This window comes from Cervus elaphus, chromosome 27, assembly GCF_910594005.1.
Source record: "Cervus elaphus chromosome 27, mCerEla1.1, whole genome shotgun sequence".
Classification (NCBI taxonomy): domain Eukaryota; kingdom Metazoa; phylum Chordata; class Mammalia; order Artiodactyla; family Cervidae; genus Cervus; species Cervus elaphus.
The window spans coordinates 5999086-6019444 of NC_057841.1; the positions used below are offsets into that span (position 1 = coordinate 5999086).

A 20359-nucleotide genomic window follows, 5' to 3' on the forward strand; every position below is an offset into this window, starting at 1 on the left:
GAGGGCAGCGGGGCAAGGCTGACCTCTCCATGGTGACCCTCAGTGGTTCTTGGGGCCCAGGGAACCGCCCTCAGGGAGGGGCTGGGGGTCAACCACGGGAAGGCCCAAGTCCAGGGCCGGCCAGGCTCTTCTGATGGGCCTGGAAGGAATGCAACGGGGGCTGTTCAGACAGGAGCTCTCACCCGGGTCGCAGGACGCTGTGGGCTGCCACCCCCAACTGTCGGGACGGCCTCCTCTGCACTGAGGGGACTTAGGGACAGGACTGGCTGAGGGGGCTGGCGGCCTAGAGGAGGCTAGAGAGGGGCTTTTACCAGGGTATCGGTGGGTGGATGGGGGCCGAGGGCCAGAGCTGGGCAGTAACGTACAAGGGGGCCAGTTGGGGGGGAAGAGACCCACTCATCCCCTGCCTGTTCTTGGGGTGCCACACACAGAGCACCCCCACCCTGAGATTTTGTGGCCAGTGACCTGTCCTGAGGCCCAGGGTCCCCGGGGAAGCTCTGCCCAGGTCACACGGGCCTGAACCCCTCCTGAGCGCCACCTCGGTCCCCAGAATGGGGGCTCAGATGAGGTCAAGCCCCTGGGGGGTGCTGGCAGGGGGAGGCCACCTGCTCATCCTCCCACACCCCCAGGGGCTCCGTCCATGGGCCCAGGCCTGCTCAGAAACTTGAGTTCAGTCACAGAGCTGGAACTTTCAGAGCAAGAATAGCGAGGCCACCACCTTGGATTCAGGAATTTCACAAAACTCTGTTGCTTTCAGGGGTTCCACCAACCGAGGTGTAGAGAATTCCAAGTTGCAGGGACTTTCTTCCAGCTTTCTGGAAAACCCCATTATCCTTACTCTGCACTGCCTCCCCAGCCCCCCAAACCCAGGTCTATCTCACGTGGGCCTCTCAGGCCCTGCCCCGCAGGCTCGATCCCGACAGTTCTGGCCACCCTGCGAACGGATGCTTAAACCTCTGCACAGCCTGAGCAGGGCCATCCACCTCGACGGGCCGTGGAAACGGTGTGGCCGGAGTGACCAGGGCACCATGGCTGAGTGCGCCGGGGCAAGGTGCAGCGCTAACCAGCGCTTCCGTGTGCCCGTGGCAGGGTGGGGTGCCTGCTGGGCACTCAGCCCACTGACCAGACCTGGACGCAAAGCCTCTGGGCAGTTACTTTCTTCACCAAAAACCAGCTCAAGGCTGGGCGTGAAGCCCCAGCTTCCAGGAGGTTATTTTAGAAGCATTTATTCAAAACCCCATCACGACACATACATTTTTTGCTCATGAACCCAAGAAACAGTTGTCAATGAAGGCCCATTAATATCTACAGTCTTAAATGTGACTAAGTTTCACCCTCTGTGGGACAGGCCCCGTATCTCCCTGGCCGCCTAACCCAGGTGCACTGCAGGTGCCTGGGGCCCCGACGAGCGCCCCGCACTCTCCTCGGAGGAAAACGTCTGGACAGAAAGAGTTCTGTTTTGTCTGTGGTCACTGGTGCATGCTGTCACTGGACACTTCCTCCCGGTCAGGCTCCTACCAGTTTGGGAAACTCAAGACTGGAGATCCCCGAGTGTGGCCCAGTCCTGCACGCATGCCACGGCCAGCCAGGTCCGAGCAAGAACAGGCTGGGAGCTGTCCAGTCTCAAAAGCAAAACTTTTTGAGCACTTGTATTATCCACAAAATCAACCAGCACGGATCTCAAAGCTTGACTTGAAAATCAGTGTATAAAGCCACAAAGACTCAAACTGTTTGATCCGCTCCAGGAATGCAAAAGTCCTTGAGATCCTTGTTCTCCTTTTCATAGCTAATAATACCAGACATTCACAAGTCAAGTTGCTCAGTCGTGTCTGACTCTTTGTGACCCCATGGACTGTAGCCCACCAGGCTCCTCCATCCATGGGATTCTCCAGGCAAGAATACTGGAGTGGGTTACCATTTCCTTCTCCAGGGGATCTTCCTGACTCAGGGATCAAACCCAGGTCTCCCGCATTGTAGGCAGACACTTTACCGTCTGATCCACCAGGGAAGTCCAAACATTCACAGGATAACATCAAATAAAGCAACCGGGGGCTTCCCTGGTGGTCCAGTGATACAGAATCCACTGTGCAACGTAGGAGACATAGGTTCGATCCCTGATCCAAGAAGATCCCACGTACCACGGAGCAGCTGAGCCCGTGCAGCATAACTACTGCGCCTGCGCGCCTGGAGCCTTGCTGTGCCACGAGAAGCCAGAGAGCCCAATGAGACAGGGGCCCCCGCTCGCCACAACTAGAGAAAGCCCGTGCACAGGAACAAAGGCCCAGCATGGCCAAAACACAAAATAAATAAATCTTTGAAAAAAAAATGAAAAGAGCAAGCAGGCCCACATCCTCCACCTGCATCTCGAGGAAAGACCAAAAGGTGGAGAGAAGCCTCTGCCGCAAACCTGCAGATCTCAGCTGAACCCTCGAGGCTATGCCTTCCTGCCGGAAGTCAGCGCTCAGGGCGCTGTGTCCAGGGTCCACGGTGGACTCTGAGGAGCCAGAGAGAGCCTCCTCCATGAGAAGCCAGGTGCTGGGCCTCTGAGATCATCTACTCCTGCAGCGAGCGAGCACTATCTGCAGAAACTCGCAGCCCAGGCCCAACCCTGGCCACCAAGTTCACCTGCAGACGCCTCTGCACAGCTGAGGCCATGGTCAACCTCTGACCTCCTGAGGCCTAAGTCTGCCGGGGTCCCACGTCCCTGAGCAGCCGCCAACACCTTGGGAGCAGGACATGGACTTTGTAGAGAGGTCCCAACCCCCGACACCGCCACAGCCCCCAATCTAGTAGGCAAACACATCACGACTCCTGGGAGCAGGGGCCCAGCCAGGGGTCCACCAATCATGGCCTGAGTCCAGCCCCACCTGTTACCAGAGGGGCTGAACACTGGCCCGGGTACTGGGCCCCCCGGTCCTGTAAGTGCTTGGGGGACGTATGGAGACCACTCCACTCACCGGCTTCTTTCTAAAGCTTACTATCAGTGGCTTCATTTTACTGGAAGAAGGGTGTAAATTTTTTTTGTCCCTGCCTCACGTGGGATCTTAGATTCTGCACCAGAGATTGAACCCGTGGCCCCTGCAGTGGAAGTGCCAAGTCTTAACCAGGCGACTCGCCAGGCGAGTCCCTGCTGAGCTTCCTTTTGTGACCTCCAGATGACCAACTCCTCGGCCAGGTCAGAAAAGGAAAAATAACCCAGAAGCAATGTGTCCTAGACCTTGGGTGGGCTGGCCCGATGCAAACTGCCCGAGTGCAGACGGCTGGGGCCAGGGCGGTCATTCCGGTGGAATGATGTGCAGTCGGATTTGTTACCAGCATACAGTTTTATTTAATCTTATCCCAAATTAGAATACACTCTGAAATATTCAGATAACTTAAAGATGCAGTCAATCAGCTGTAGCTTCATCAGGCTTCTGGGAGCTAAGACCTGGGTGCGGCACGAAGGTCATGGATGTCATTAAAGTCATCAATTGTACCCAAAACCGAGAAGAAACCATGTCTGAAACACACTGACTGGGAGGCACAACCCTTGGGTCGCTGAACCCAGAACAAGCAGAGGCATCATCACGCGCCCTCGCCCTCAGGAAGTCAATCCTGCAGTGGGGACTCTCCTGGGTCCAGTGGTTATGACTCCGCACTTCCACAGCCAGGGGCTCGGGGCTGGTCCAGGAACTAAGACACCCCAAGCCTCGGGACACGGCTAACAAAGAAATAAGTCAGTAATGCTCAGATCACAACAAAGTTTCATCTGCAGGGATTTAATTCGATGCTGCTGCTGTCAGAAATAGCGGGTCTCAAAACGCTCTGCCTTCCCAGACCAGCTCCTTCCAGTCTTTTCCTCATGTAACCCTGCCCCTTGAAGTCACAACCAGAGATTGTGCTGGGCACAGAGACAGCACTGAGACCTCAGAAGTCGGGACTCTCCACCAGCCCATTCCAAAGGGCGAACAAGCTCCCTGAATGCATGCAGCGAGCCCTGGGTAAGGATGACGCCCTCACGGGGCAGGAGCTCCAGAGCATTTGCTTGCACCAACAGAGGCTTACGCTTGAGCGCCTCCGGGACAATGACGGCCCCTGGAAGCCACCAGCGGGAGTCAGTCCACGGCCATCTCTGCCCTCTCCGCCACGGCCAGGGGCAGCGTCACTGTCAGCGCCGTGGGCGGACCTGCTTATTCTCAACCGAGGATAGGAGAGGGGAGCCCTCTCTGGAAAGGCCCCCCATGGCCTGGCTAACCAATCAGACAGACAGGCTTCAGACGGGTCACCTGCGACTCCTCTGCATCTCTCAAGCTTCAGGAGCAGAGCACCATTCTGTCCAACAACACTGTTGATTCCACAAACACGACTCCTTCTGTGGCAGAAACTGGGAATCATCTTTGACCCCGTGGGCCTATCGGGAGGCTCCACGCAGAACAGAAGGCCGCGCGTGCTGGAGGCAGTGATCCCATGGACCCCACGTTCCTCGGGAAGAGACCCACGCTGCACACATTTCGTTAAAAAGTTCCCCTCGCTGGCAGGATAGACGTGGATGTGCCCAGAGGGACTGTCTGCTCCCACGGGGGCAGCGATGATCTGTCCTGATAAACCGCCCATCCCAGACCTTGGAGCCTGTCACCACCAGGCGCCTGGCCGTACAGCCCGAGACCCGCTGACACCGGGTGCCGCCCCCTCCCTGCACCAGTCCCTGGGCACGCACGGCAACGTCCGAGGGCAGGAAGTGTGGTCACTACCCCCCAGGGCAATGGCACGACCTCTCCCTTCTCCAGCTGGCCCCTGGCGCCCGTGGACAGGATAACACAGAAAACATCGCCAGGGACCAGGAAACATATTTTGATGTGGAACCAAAACAGTGGGAAAAGTTGACTTCAAGCCTGGGAGGAAATGTGGGGCTTGTTGGCGTGAGCTCACAGGAGCTCTGGGGGCCGGCACCCAAGGGGGCCTGGACCGGGAGACAGAGCAGGGTACTTGCCCGCGGAGCTGTCACCAAGACCCCCGAGCAGAGACGAGGCAGCACTGGTGCTTTCCATCGCTGACAACCCCTCAGAACCATGCGTGTTCCCACGGGCATCCCACCACCGGGGCTCGGGAAAGCTGCCCCGTCCACCTGGGGTCTCAGGCCGAGCCGCTCCCCCCAGAGGCTCCAGGGTGGAGTCCTAAGCTGGGACAGTAAAAGACCCCCACGCCTGCAGGCTCAGTCTTTACAGGGGCCGCCAAGTTAGGGCGAGCACCCGGAGCGGTCCTGTCCAATGACCACAAAAGGAGCTAAACACCTGGACCGTGGGCTCCAAGTCCCAGACCGCAAGGAAGGCACGTCTGCTGTTTAAACCGCCCCATCAGTGGGGCTGGGTCCCAGCAGCTCCTGGAGATATGGGATCACGGTCTCCTCACAAACCCTTAGGACCTTCACGCCAGTGTCACCATGCTAGTTCACTGAAGCCTCGTTCTAAACTGGAGAAGGATGCTTTGATATATTCTTTTTTTATTTAAATAATAATTATAAGGAGAGCATGAATAAAAATTCTTACATTTTAAAATGCCTCCAAATGGATTTTTTTAAACTCCCACATTCATGAATGAAATCCAGGTTCTGAGATACACCTGACAGTAACGTAACTTTGGAAACGCCAGCTTTTTCAACTTTATGTGGATGCATCCTGAAGCCGGTCAAGACCCATCACGGCCCCCTTGCCCCCTGGCTCTCGACTGCTACCCACTCCAGCGGAAAGGAAGTGTTCAGCTTTAGAAACTCACCCTTCACACCGCTTCTTTGCCACAAGCTTCTGTAAAGGTTTGGCACCGAGAACTAAACTGTCCACTTACAGCTCTGACTACATCTTTAGTTTAGAAAAAAGGGGGGTTCTGAACAGAACACAGAAAGCTCTGTAACAAGTAACACCCTGATTCACTCTCCTCAAGGTCTGGACAGGACGGCTGGAAGCCACAAGGCCCAACACACAGTCCTGCCTCCAGAACCAAACAGGAGAAGCAACAAGCCTGCAACACCCGAATCCACAGGCAGAAGCTTCCTCCCGGGAGGAGGCTACAGCCCTCAGCAGAGCATCGGCCTCCAGGGAGGGCCTGTGCGCATGGCCGACACCTGACCAAAGTCCTGGGGCAGAAAGCACTCGACTAGGGGTCATTAGTGGTCCACCTGCTGGGAAAGCTGTTTAGTTAAAAATAAAAACCCCGGGCTGACTGAATGGACCCAACGGAGCAGCAGCAGCAGCCCCAACACTGTTAAAAAGAAAAATCAACAGCCCAAAACATGGCTTGGAGGAGCTGGGGCTCCTGCCAGGCGGCGGTCTCTGAGGAGGGGGACGTGTTGCTCCCAAGTCAGCAGGGCTGGTGCGGGCGCAGGCGGGCTGCTCCGGGGAATTGTGAGCAGGGCCCCATCTGCACCGACCGTGCAGTGACAGCAATTAGGTGTAAGCAGGGGAGGCGAAAACACAGATGGGAGCTGCGCCTGGCTTTACAGAGAGCAAAACAAAAACGAAGCCCGAGTGTTTGTAAACCCCAAGACGGCCGAGAATGTGCCCAAAGGTCCCCCTAGCACCGGAGAACACGGCCTCGTCTGGACACTGGCCTTTAAGGAAGGAGAGAACGTGTGAAGACGAGGTCTCTGGCCCTCAGCCAACGTGACCAGGTCCTGAGAAAGGGAGATTCAGACACAGACACAGGCCGGAGAAGGCAGAGGGATGCCGGGAGGCTGCAGCCCTGCCTGCACACCCGCCCGCTCACCTGGTGTAGGACGCAGGGGACCGTGGCCGGGCCCACGGGTACGGGTGCTGCGGCACTGACAGGTACTGGTCGCAGAAGGCGCCCTTGCGGATGTGCTGGAAGGCCGCGAACTCCTCGGGCTGGAAGTCAGGCGTGGGCGGCGTGGCCCCCAGGTCCTCGCCCGCCGGCTCCACCTTGAGCGCCACCGCGGGCGAGTGGTCCAGCGTGGTCTTGCGGGCCTTGAGCGGGACGCCATCACCCAGGTCCAGGCTGCCGTCGGTGCTCAGGGCGTTGATGGCGGCCACGATGGCGGAGCTGGTGTACTGCGTGGTGTTACCCAGCCACGTGTCATCGGTCACGCTGACCCGCGGCGAGCCCTGCGGGGACGGCGTGGGCGACGGGTGCGGGGAGCAGGACAGCTGCCGGCCGTTGAGCCCATACTTGCGCTTGTTGCAGGGGGATGAGGGCCTGGATGTGTGGGCCCCCAGCCAGCTCTCCTCAGTGACGCTGGTGCGGGGGGAGGTGGAGGGCGAGTGCCGCGGGGACCCGAGCAGGCCGCAGGCCCCCAAGCCACGGGGGAAGCCCTCCTCGGGGTCTGTGGTCTTGGGGGACACGCAGGGGGACTGCCAGGGGGACGTCTGTGGGGACGCGTATGGGTACGAGAAGCTGGACTCGTAGGACGAGGCCTCGGAGTTGCAGCTGCGGGAGGACAGGCTGCTGGCGGGGCTCAGGCAGGAGGGGTCGCGGTAGGCCTCCAGGCTGGGCAGGTTCAGCGTGGCGGTGGACGGGGACCGCTTGGGGAGCACATCCTCCACGTCCACCTCATGCAGGAATGAGCTGCTGTTGTGCTGCAGCCCCAGGTAGGAGGTGATCTCGATGCGCGGGCTCTCAAGGGCCGGCGCCCCGTTGGGCCCAACGCCGCCCGACGACAGGATGCAGACGGAGGGCCCGCTGTCCACCGCCCCTCCGTAGCCCACGGCGGAGCCGCCCGCGGCCGCGCTCTGCAGGTTGTGGCATGGAGCAGGCAGCGAGGGATGCACTGCAGAGAGGGGCAGGCCCACACCCAGGCCGGGGGCGGTGTAGCTGTAGTGCTCTGGAGGGAAGAGGGAGATGGTGAGGGCCTGGACCGGGGGTCAGGGGCCCACCCCCAGGCCCCCACCCCCGACCCCGACCCAGCAGGCCACTGAGACAGGCCCCCCACCCCCGACCCCGCAGGGCACTGGGACGGGCCCCCCACCCCTGACCCCAACCCCTGACCCCGCAGGGCACTGGGAAGGGCCCCCACCCGCAACCCCGACCCCGTAGGCCGCTGAGACAACCCTGCTGCTCATCCGCCCTGGCCTCACCCTCAGGCCTCCCTCCGGATCTCTCCACTCCTGGTCTCACACTTGGTCACGCACCCGCTGGGGCTTCCATCTGCCCACACGTCCTTCCTGAAGAGCCGCACACTGGGCCCCCTTTTTTGTGCTTCTTCTACTCGAACACTGCCTCCCCCAACCACCCTATCCCAATCCCAACCCTCCAGCCCGACACGCATGTCACCCTCCCCCACTTTATTTTCCCTCCATAACGTTGATCATCCATCATATCTCCCACCAGAGGAAACCACGGGTCTCAGGGTGGGGGCATCAGAGCCACCCCAGCGCGCCCCGTGGTCCACTCCTGTTTCCAGTCCAAATGGTGCTGATTTGATCAATTCAATGAACAGATGGACGGGGTTTAGACCCAGAGTGTCAGACCCTGTAACAGACTGATCACCAGAGACAAAGACAGCTGAGGTGAGGGCACAGACTCGGGGGTCTCTCACACAACCTCTGATAGTGACTCGGGGCCCAAGAACCTGTTCAAAAGAAAAGCGAAGTGTAGGGGTATCGATGCACAGCCATAATTTAGATCTTTACGGGCTAATTATAACCTCAGTAAAATATGTGTAAAAAAATCATTACTAGTGTAATTAGTCACTTTTAGCAGCAAAGCCACATGCCTGGACTTCCGATTTGAACAGACGGTTCATAACTGCTGCTTCCTCGTGACCGCAGCCTGGAGCCAAGTCTCCCAAGGTCTCTGAATAATGGAGCCACCTGAGGAAACCCTACACCACCTCCCGGGCCCAGCACACCGGCCCAGAGATGCTTCAGCCAGCCTCCAGGCTTCTGAACCTGCCTGGACAGACCCCAGAGCTCAGGGACCTCGAAGTGCAGGCTCAAACACCACAGATTTACCAATGGCATCGGGTCCAGCTCCCCAAATTGGGGGAGATCTATTTCCATCCTCGCTTATCTCAGGAGTCTGCGACCACCCTCTGGTAACCCAGGCCCTTACCATCCTTGCTAGTGAGGAGCTCCGGCTTTTACACTCTGAAATACCGTCCCATCAAACCCTGTTCTCAGCTGCCCCCCAAGAGGGGGGCAGGCCCCGCCCCGCCCCCGGGCCTCGCAGGCAGGCTGTCTTTCGAGGAGAAGGCGTCCAGATGCTCAGAGTCGCTGCCGGAATCTAAATGGCCCCAGAGCGAGGCTGAGCAGGACGAGAACGGGGAAACTGCAGCTGAGGGAATCGAAGCTCCGGGGGGGAGGAGGTGGGGGGTAAGCGGATCTGCAGACACCATCCCCCACCCTGTCGTCCCCATCCCAACCTGCCCCCACGCTCCCAAGGGGGACGGAGGGACCCTCCCGGGGCTGACAGGCGAAGCTGCCCTCAACTCCTCACACCAACACCCGCAGGCTCACCGACACTTCAACACAAAAACCATGGTGAGCCTCAGATTGCCATCTTTGTAAAAACCTCCAGGAAGTTAACAACTCTACAAAGGCATGTCCAGAAGAGACGGTCAAGACTTCTGAGAAGCAGCTGGCCCGTGGGCTGCAGGTCAGGCCACTGAGGCCCTGGATGAGCCTGCCCACCCCGCAGGGAGCCCTCAGGACAGGTGTGGAGGCACCCACCTCAGCCTGGGTCGGCGGAGGCCCTGGACACATAGGGGCTGGGGCAGCAGGTAGGGCGTCTCCCATAGGAGGCCCCGGGGCCCCTTCGAGGGTCGACCCTCAGGGCAGGACCGACTGGACAGTGGCGTCAGCCAGAATCCTCACTGCCGCAGGAGCCTAAGCACGGCTCTGTGCTCCTTCCCAAAGGCATCCAGCAGATGCGCCCGCAGGACCAAGGGCCCCTCCGGCCACAGCAGTGCACTCTGTATGGACGTCCCAGCCACGTGCAGACCTCCCGCTCGGAGGGTCCCCTTCACCATGGCCCAGATCTCCAGACCATTCTGACCAGAGCTGCTCATTCAGAAAACAAACAACTGTTCCCAGCGCTGGTGAGGCTTCAGGTAAGAAGTCAGACGTCGACCAGGCCAACCGAAAGCAGGCCGGCCGGCCGGGTTGGAGTGTCCAGCAGCACCACCTGGACTGTGAGACGTGATGAGGACTGTGATCGACGAGCAGAACAGCAACAGATTGTGCTATCCGTGCACATGGCAGGGATTTCTCAGCAAGGGGCTGTGCCATGTTCAGCGTGTCCCCAGACCACCGGCGAGTTACAGAGGCAGCGCGGGGGTCAGCGAGGACCGGCCTCCTCCCAGGCGGGTCCTCTGGACCACCGGTGCAGCACCTGGCTCCATCTCAGGGGTGGGGTCGCCCACCCTGGCCCCTGCTCCCCGCCCACAGCCCACATACAGGCCCCTCCGCCAGCGTGGTGGTCACACTGTGCCCTGAAGCAGAGGAACAGGCCAGCCTGGCCCAGCACCTGCGGGGGCCCCTCCCCGGGGGCAGCAGCTGCTAGGCGAGTGCGCTCCAGTGCCTCTGGGACGTCCGTCCTGGAGGCGGCCCTGTCTGGGTGGCCGGGACACCACTCGGGCCCCCAGGTAGACGCAGCCCCCAGGCCTAGCTGCCCCAGGAGGAGACACTGTGTGGCAAACCTGACCCCTCGCTCCGGGGCCACTGTGGCTCACCGCGCTCTCCTCTGTGTGCAGCACACTGACCGTAGCACTCAGCGAAGGGACTTCACTTCCAAGACAAGCTGCCAACTCCAGGAGGGGAGCCCAAGCAGGAGGCTGACGGGAAGTGCACACAGCGCGCAAACTAGGCGCAGCGGGCTGGCAGGCCACCCCCAGCTCCTGGAGCCCACAGGGCCTTGACAGGGTCTAGAGAACAGATCCCACGCATCCTGCTCAGCCAAACAATATGATGCAAATCTGTCATTTATTTTAGGACTTAGAGTTGATCTGACCCCTGAACTACCATTTGTTGGCAGGAAGGTAATTTTAGGAATTAGAAGAAAAATCCTGCAGTTAGCAGAACAAGTCCTGGCCCCACCACCACCTGCCCACAGGACTCTACCACGGCCCATGGCCCGAGGGGGCGACTGGCGCAAGGGTCAGACCCCCAGACCTCCCAGGAGTGCCACTGTTTAACCCAGGTCTGTTGAGAGCCACAGCTCAATGAGGAAAAGACAGGCATGAGCCTTTACTAGAACACAAACAAGACCCCCTACGCATGAGTTTTCCTTAATTAAATAAATTATGAAGAGAAACCCCTAAGTGCCTGAACTTTGTTCTGAGCTCAGCCAGAATCTGGGATGAAGACCTCCCTTGCAGGACGAAACGCCCACAGGTCGCTGCCAGCCCGCCCAGGCCTGCCTGCCCTGGGGGGCACCTCCCTGCTTCCCCACCCCACTTCCACCCAATTTGGGCTTATTTCGCACCTGAACCGTATTCAAATCTGAGTTCTTTAACTATTCAAAGGGATTACATTTACATGGGATGAAAATATTTTCAGTGACTTTCTTAAAATCCTGAGATGCCCAGGCTGATTCACGTCACGTCAGGCGGCACCGAAAGGCTCAGCACCCACGACACACACTTTCTGCCGCTGCCTCTGGAGCCTGGCTGCCCGCCAAGGAGGGTCATTAACTCACAGCGCAGGAGTCTAGGCGAATACCAGGGAGAGCCTGTTCAAAAAGCCTTAACGTAACGGACATTCATGAAACTGTGTCTCATCTCTGAAGACAGCCACAGCCCCGCCTCCAGAGTGTCGACCCCGTCCTCTTGGGGAACACAGAGCTGGATGCCAGCGTGGACCCAGGGGACAATGCATGGCTCCCGGTCCGTCCAGCGCCCACGGCGAACTCCACCCGCAGCACGTCCAACAGGCCAGCATGGGCAGGAGTGTTTCCTCTCATTCTGAAAAACCACTGATTCTAGAACCATTCAATCGTGCTAGGTCTGAACAACCGGTACTCTGCCTGCAGTGCAGGAGACCCTGGTTCAATCCCTGGGTCGGGAACATCCCCTGGAGAGAGAACGGCAACCCACGCCAGGATTCTTGCCTGGAGAATCCCATGGACAGAGGAGCCTGGCCAGCTACTATCCATGGGGTCGCAGAGTCAGACACGACTGAGCAACTAACACTTCACTGAATGATCACCAAGAAAGGTTGTCTGGTGTCCCTCCACTATGGCCAACTGCACCCCGGCAGGCTCCTGACTGCTCGGACCCTCCCTGCCAGTGAGGTCAGGACCCCTCACCCTTCCCGGGGAGCGGCAGGGACGAGGACGCACGGCCGGCCGCACCCCCCCCACACCCACCACAGCTGCATCTTCACGCACCTCACTCCTGTCGGTCACAGACCCTGAGAGGGAACGCGACACGCGACTTCTGTTTTTCATTTTAAGGAACATCCCCTTCAGCATTTGCTGGGGTTGAACCGCAGGACACGAAGCTAGAAATAGAACTGGAAGCAGTCTGGCAGCCAGGCCTGGCCTCCCCACGCCTTGCCAGGTCTCCTCTCCCGGGTGGCGGGTGTGGCCCCACAGGGCTAGATTAGAGCTTCGCAGGTAGTGGAGACAAAACAAAGCAAAACAAAGCCACTCCTCGCCAGGACCTTTCTGTGAGGAGCCGCTGACTGAGCAGGGGCGGCCAGGCCCGCGGGTGACAGACACACAGCTTTGAGGGCCAGTCAGCCACCTGCAAGGCAGACGTTTCAAGAGGCAGAGCAGCCGGCCGCCTCGACCTCCCGAGGCCCACGGCTCCGAAGCCCAGCCTCGCACCTCAGGTCTTCCCGCTCCAGGCCCCACGTCGAAGGGGCCAAGACATCCCCAGGCCGACTCGCCCCGGCCGCTTCCTCCGACAAACTCCACGGAGGAGTAAAACATCCTCCGGACAAAGACCCCAGTGGTGGAGTGTCTCTGGAGGTCTGAGCAAACCGAGGCCATGGGCCCGCCTGCTGGAGGCGCAGGCGCGGCGCTAGGCCTGTGGCCCCGGGTCGGCCGGCACGCTGGGTTCTGGGCCCAAAGCCCGGCGGGCCCCAAGCAAGCAGGACACGTGGGCCTCTGGGGCCTCCACGCCACCCCCGTCACTGAGGAGGGCACTGACAATAAAAAGTCCAAGTCTTCCTTTTCTCAGGAAACGTCCCCTTTCACGCAAGAACCGTGGCCCCCACTGCACAGCAGCAGTCAGGGCAGCGAGGGACCCGCCCCCAGGCCGCCAGGAGGCCCCGCCCATTTCCTCCTGAGTTGCCACGGTGACAGCCCCAGCTGGGCGGCCAAAATAACTTAGAAAACAGGAGCCCGGGGCGGGAAGCAGGGCCACGCCCGCCCGGCCCACAGCAGAGCAGCTATTTCCTGAGACCCAGAGGGAAGCAGCAGCAGGAAGCCCCCCCAGGAGGGAAGCCCCCAGCCAGCCTCCTCCCCAGAGGGGCCAGGGCAGCCCCTGTTGGGCAAACAACACCCTGCCCAGACCAGGGCGGGTTATTTTTAAAACTCTGCTTGCTTTCTTCCAACAAATGGTGACTATCTGCACCTGCCAAGCTCTCTGCACAGAAAGAACCCCAGCACCCACGGCCCCCTCGAACGCGGGGGTTCTTGTTCTCTAGAGCAAGAGGTGGCGTGATCGACAGGTGACAGGTGAGAAGATGCCACCCTCACTCAGAATGATGAGGGCGAGGGGCCCTGTGGTCAGGGCTGGCCGAGTCCTTTTGAGAAAGTGCCCATTTTGGGTTGGGTATAATAACTTCCCAAGCTCTGTCACCTTGCTTCACAATCAACCTCAGAATTGGTCAGTCATTCACTTATTTCTATCCAAGTTCATCCCAGAAATAACATGAAGTCATTTGTCACCCATTAAAAGCTGAAGAATTTAATATAACAATGTAACCATTAACTTAATAATTGCAATGTAATGTTAGTAATTAATAAGAGCAAGAAGAATGTACTTTATTCATAACTTCTGAAACTTAGAAGCAACCAAGATGTCCTTCGGTAAGTGAATGGATCAACTGTGATCCATCCAGACAAGAGATACTACTCAGCACTAGACTTATCAAGTCAGGAAGAGGCCTGGAGGAGACACAAGTTGAGTGTCACTCAGTGAAAGGAGCCAATCTGAAAAGGCCGCACCCTCTGCGTCCAGCGTCCCAACTGTAGGATGCTCTGGAAAAACTAGGGACACAGTGACCAAGTCAGTGGTTGGGGGCCAGGGAGGGAGGATGAACGGGGGCAGGGCAGTGAAAGTGCTCTGAAGGACTTCTCTATGGTGGACACATGTCGTTACACATTCATCCACACCCACAGGATTAAACACCCAGAGGGAACACTATGTAATCTACAGACTTTGGGTGATGGCGTGTCCATGTAGGTTCACTGACTGTAACAAACATCCCATCTAGGGGGGAATGTCAATAGTGGGGGGGCTGTGCCTGTGGGTGCAGGGGGTACACAGGAAATCTCCATACCTTCCTCTCAATTCTGCTGTAAACCGGCTCTAAAATAATCGTAATAAAAAGTAGGAGCGTCTCTCACATAAATAGATAAAAAGGGATGCTTTCTTCTAACGCCATGACAAGGTGAAGGCACCACCTCTTCTCTGCCCAGACCTCTCTCCAGCTGCCTGATGCCCCTCCACCAAGGCCCGGTGAATGCTGGGCCCCAAGTGCTGGTATCCTGGAGGCCTTCCTGCAGGAGGCTTTCTTGGGACTGTGGTCCCTGGAGGCTGGGGTGGGTGGCGGTATACATTTGGCAACGATGCTGAAAGAGCACCTTGAGAATGTTGCTCAACTTGCTGTCAGGGGAGCAGACATGCACAGAGACTGAGGGGGCAGCGGGGCCTTCCCCCCACTGTAGGGGACTCCCAAGCCCAGGCCTCTGCTCTGACCAGGTTAGCCTTCTGGGGCGGCAGAGCCTGAGGACACAGGATGTGCGTGGCATTCCGTCCTCACCCGGTTTTCACACCCTGGAGCAGTCAGGGGAGCAGTTCACACATCAGGCCTCTCATCAAATACATCTGCTAAGAAGACTGGAAAGAGAGCTGGATACCGAGGGAGAAAGTCTGCTAGTGGAAACAGCCCAGACGGCCCAGCCAGAACCTGAGTACAGAAGGCCTGAGGGGCCCGCTTCTCCACCTCGAGCCTCACATCTGTTCAGAAGGCTGCCACGCTCTCCCACCCCCGCCTGCCTTGGCTCCCGCCCACCCAGAGGCCTGGGGACCCCCAGCCCAGGAAGAGGAAAAGGGAGGCCATCCAGGGAGGACTGATTCAGGCCACCTTGGCCTGGTTGGAACATTCGTGTTTTTAAAAAACGAGGAGGACGCTGCAGTTTTAAAAGAGGGGTGGTGAATGATACGGAAAATATTATACAGTCATTGCAGAGCTGGGCGCCCAACAGTGCCAAGCTGCTGGGCTCAGCTTCACCACTTCCCCGCCACGTGGGCAGGGCCAGAGAGAGTGTCCTGAAGACAAACAAGAAAGGAGGCCGACAGGGGACACAAGAGACAGGTGGGGGACCAGGCTGCAGGGAGGGGCTCCGGGCTCCCTCCACTTGGGGCGGCCTCCAGCTCAGGCCGTCTTCCTGCAAAACTGGGTGACTGCTCAACGTCTCATTCCTATTGGAGAGTACGCACCCGTCCCGGGGGCTGGAGGGTTCCTGCATCAGCTGCTTGTTTAAGTAGAACCTTTAGTTTTGACAGAGAAGAGAAAATGAAAGAAAAAAAAGGCCGGGGAACTTGGTGGTCGCAGGGCCTGAAGGCTGGTTCCCCTGGGACTTTTCTTGGCCAGGCAGGAGGTTTTGGCCAGGCGGGAGGTTTTAGCCTTGAGGGCACAAGGAGCCTGGAGGGCAGAGGTAGGGGCTCCAGGCCCCTGCCCTGCGGGACGTCCAAGTCCAGGGCCTGACTCCCTGTCCCCTGGCAGGAGCAGCACCCACCGCGCCCTAAAGAAGAGGCCCCTCCACGGGACGGCGCCTGGAGCCTAGCGCATTTGGCTGGGCGACCCTATGACCCCAGAGGGCCTCCCCCGCTGCCCCGCTCTCCCCTCAGTTTGACCTGTTTTCTGCCCTGGCGCCGCGGAGGGTGGGACGGAGGCCGGGGGGCGCCACGGGCAGAGGGGCTGGAGCCAGGCGCGCCTCCAGACAGGGCCCCTCCCGACCCGGATCCGCCGCCCGCCCCTGCGCCCGGCCGCGCACCCACCTGCGGGGGCCGCGACGGCGCCCTCGTCGCTCTGGTTAAACTCGAAGAGGAAGTCAAAGTCGAACTCCTGGTCCTCCTCCAGCCCCGTCATGTTGGGTCGGGGGTCAGAGGGCCAGGGCCGGAGTCGGGGTTCGAGGACAGGGGTCCAGGGTGGGGGTCGGGGCTCGGGGTCCGAGTCCTAGGTCAGGGGTCCGAGGTCAGGGTCGGTATCAGATTCGGGGTCTGGGGTCGAGGCTGGGTCGGGCTCCTAGGGTCAGGCTGGGGTCCGGGGTCGGGGTCTAGAGTCGGGGTCCCGGGCCGAGCTCCGCGATCGGGCGCGGGCCGCGGGCACCTGTGGTCGCGCCGCCGGGGCTCGGCTGCGCCCGAGCTCAGCCGCGCGTCCTCGGTAACGTGACTCCCGCGCCCCTCCCCCCGGCCCTCCCCCGCCGTGCCCCTCCCCCCGCTGTTTCCGGGTTTACATAAACAAGCGGCTCGCCGGCCGCCGGCTTCCGAGTTTTAAATAAACTCTCCCCGCGAGCCGGAGCGCACGCCTTTCACTGGTGTCCCGGCTCCCCGAGCCCCCACCCGTGCCCGGGGGCCCCCCAGGAAGCTCTCGGGGTCGGCCCCCCTGCGCGAGGGAGATCCCCGAGTGCCACCAGGGTCCGCGCTCGGGGGGTGCACTGGTGCCGGAGAGGGGGCACACGGGGGCTCCGGCCACCTCGGTCCGCCCGAGAACCCATGCGGCGGGTGCCAAGTGGACAGAAGCTGGGGGTGCGGACGGGACCAGGCGGTGGACCCCCGCCCACCCGCAGCCTCGCTCGGGGAGGCGGGCGCAGCGAGCGGCAACGGCGGTTCCACCGGGGAGGGGCGCAGAGTCCGGGACGCGCGGCCCTGACCACAACGGCTCAGCTGAGCGGCCGAAGGAACCTCCGGGCGGCCGCCGGCCCCTAGGATGGGGAGCCCCCACCTCCGTCCTGCCGGAGCCCCGCAGGCCGGGCCGGCTCAGAACCCCTGGGTGGCAGGGCCGGCTTCTAGAGGAGCAGCTTCTTCCCCAACCCGCACGCACGGCACTGCGCTCCGGCCCGTGCAGCTCAGATCACCCCACCCCCCGACCCGAGAGTCAGGAGGTGGGAGCTCATGGGGACGCCAGGGTCGCGCTGCTGCCCGCGCCGGCCGCCTTCTCGCGCGGCCTGCTACCGGCAGGCTGATGCCCAGCTGGCTACCTTTCCTTTTGGTAACCCCGCTCGCTTTAGTCCCTCAAATTCCTGAAACACGCGTGCAAACGCCTGTGGGCCCACGAGTAGCCTGCCAACCATCCCTGAATCCCCCCAGAGCTCCCCCAGACCGAGCGAGAAGAGGGGGAGCCCGCGGGGGTGACACCCAAGGCCCGGGCACAGAGCAGCGTGTGTGCACAAAGTCCGTGTACGAGCTAGGGCCGCCTGAGACCGGCCCGCCCCCGGCCCAACTGGACTTTCTCCCAGCCGTTCTGACTTCCCCAGGGTCTTGGCGCCCGTGAAAGCAACATCTGGAAAAGCCCGAGAAAGGTGGTCAGGAAGGCGGGGGGAGAGGCAGAGGATCGCCCACGGGGGAAGGAGGCGGTGCTCAATGGTCCGTTTCTGCGACTGGGCTGCTAATCCAGCCTGCCGTGTCCTCCCCTCGGCCCTGCAGTCCCTCGGCCCCTGGGGACTGCTTTTTCTGGAAGCAGAGAACCTGGGAATCACCTGACCCCCCCCCCCAACTCTTCTCTCTCAGGACCCTTTTCAAAAGGCTGGTTTTCTCCAGTGATAAACCATAGTTCACTTTGGCCTGATTTAGTTTCTAATAATAGTCCTAACTTTAAGATGTATGTTGGAGGGCTGTTTTGTTTTAGTTTGCTTTTTTTGCTGACCTTCAGGCAAATGGAAGTTCTGTTTTCCGTTCAGAAGCCACAGCATTTCATTTTTCTCTTTTGGTTTTTTTTTAAGTTCAGCCACTTTCTCACCCCCGCCAAAAACTTAGACACAAACCTAACAGCCTCTACCCACTGTTTACACTAAAACGTCTCTCTCAACTGTTCTGTCCTGGAGAAAGTGGGTTTACCCTTCCCGGTGGACCCGAGTCCCCCAGGGTCAGGACTCAGGTCTGCTTTGTCCCAAGGAGGAGCTGATCCCCTACCAAGGTCGCCTGAGAGGGGGCCGTTTTCTAACTGGTCCCCTCACCAGCACCCCCAGTGCCTTGCGTCTTGTAAATGGTTTGGAGCTATTTGCCAATTCAGCAGACACTCCTGTCTTGATGGAAATGTTTAGCTTGGCGCTTCCTCTCAGCGGCGGCGGGTGTGCTCGGGGCCCAGGCCTCCAGCCCTTCGAGCGATGCGGCCACGGGGCCTTTCTAATCTGGATTAGGAGACGATGCGGAGCGAGGCGGCGAGAGAACAGGGCCGGCTTTGTTCTGTCCTGGAGCGCCCCAGGCATTCCGTGTGGAGCAACTTCTGAATGGGTGGTGGGCGTACCTACAAGGCCCGCATTTCTCTGCCTTCCCCACGCGGAAAAACAAGCACAGGGCCTTCCCGAACAACAGGCCTAATGAGCTTTGACCAGATGCTCATTTAACTGGAGGGGAAGGCTGGGAATTCCCTCAGATTCTCAGATGGGCAGCCAAAGCCCAAGCCGGCCGGTGGGGAAGGCCAGAGCCTTCCGCCAGCCTTCAGCAAGGCAGGCGTGGACCTGCAGACGGGCTCTGCCTCTCACACCCCGCTCCTGTCTGTACGAAGGATTAGATCATGCTTTCTTGTTGGCCTAATTCTGCAGTCCTGATACATGCACCGATATTTGTTTAGTCGAAGGGCATCACCGCGCCTGGCGAGCTGTCTCTGAGCTGTGGCACCTTAGAATGTATTCTTTTGTGTAGGAAACAGGACAAATAATCACCCCCTATAGATGTCTTTTCTTCTTGTAAGAGAAAAGAAAGACCTTTTATCGACGATAGACCACTGACTGCTCAAGTAAAGAGATCTAAACTTTGAAAGACCCACATATTTAAAAAGCAGAGGTAAGAAATATGTGGGGGAAACTTTGATGGAAAGTGTCCAAAGATGTAAAATCAAAATCTCGGCAACTTGTAAAACTTTTCTGACAGTAAAAGAGCTCGTCCTGTAAGCATTATGTACTGCTTACATTTAAACTTTTCTAAATTGGCATGAAATGGTAAGAAATATAAGGTATATGTTAATATATATCTTCCCTTGATTAAAACTACGTAGAAATAACATAAGACATCAAGGCCCTGACCCCCAAATGACGTTCTTACATTGAGTGTAGGGTCTTGAGCGCTTGTTTGCTGACGGTGAGGAAGTTCTCCAGAGCAGGCAGTCTTTGAAAACTGCAGCTGTGATGCAAGTGGGGCCGTCATATTTATTAGAATTGTGCAGGAGGTGGTAGCATTTAGTTTCTAGCACTTCCCAGAAGGATGTCTGCCCTTATAAAATATGAGTACTCATTACACATTGGCAGCCTTGGCAGTTTTCTTAAAATAATTTAGACAAAGTACTTCAGCGCTGATAAGGCGTTTCGAAAGGTGTCTCCGGCTTCCGCCAGAGCCCTGGCCCTGGTGGCCTCTCACAGGAGGCTAGTCACCCCTTTGCTCCAGGCTAATTGGGTGGTGGGGGAGTTCCGGGTGGTGGTGGCTGTTTCTAAGGGCGGGTGTGGGGTGAGGGTGAGGGGCTGTGGACCCGAGGCTGCACACAGGAGGGTCGCCAGCAGACTGTCAGTAGCGGTCTCACCATCACTGGCTTCAGGGCAGACGTTTATGCCATCCTTGTGACTATGAAAAAGTATCTTGAAACTCGGCAGGCCCTTCCCAAACTGTCCTGAAACATCTACGGTTGGAACTCTCAAATCCACAAGATTGCAAACTGGTTTGAATTAGGGGCTGCGCCCCACCGCGGCTTTCATTGCTTTTAGTCCTGCGGGTCGAGCCATCGGCGTGGCAGCGCCTCACGGAGCGGTTCCCGTGGCCCGGCGCCTGGAGAGAATCCGCCCCCGGCTAAGTTCGTAGAGGGGAGCAGAGATCCCCACCTCACTATACGGCTGGTCTTCGAGGCTACAGGGTGGCCCTGTCCCACCGGGGAAGAAACCAGGCCATCCCTCTTTCCTAAAGAAGCCTCAAATCTCCCCAAATGTCCTTCCTTTGTGGCTCTGACGGCCCTAACCTCGCTGGTCCCCTAGCCGCCTGCATTTGAACCGA

General features: G+C 59.0%; 1 protein-coding gene across 3 annotated transcripts in view; it reads right to left on the reverse strand.

The window, feature by feature from the left end:
* NFATC1 (nuclear factor of activated T cells 1) overlaps positions 1 to 20359 on the reverse strand; it is a 90471-nt gene that overhangs the window by 69310 nt on the left and 802 nt on the right. For 2 of the 3 annotated variants that reach the window (XM_043889600.1, XM_043889602.1), the window contains exon 2: positions 6739 to 7810. In XM_043889600.1, coding sequence (XP_043745535.1) covers positions 6739 to 7810 — 1072 coding nt within the window. Of the gene's footprint in view, positions 1 to 6738; positions 7811 to 16159; positions 16541 to 20359 lie in introns of those variants that run through there. The other variant, XM_043889601.1, reaches the window with a different exon arrangement.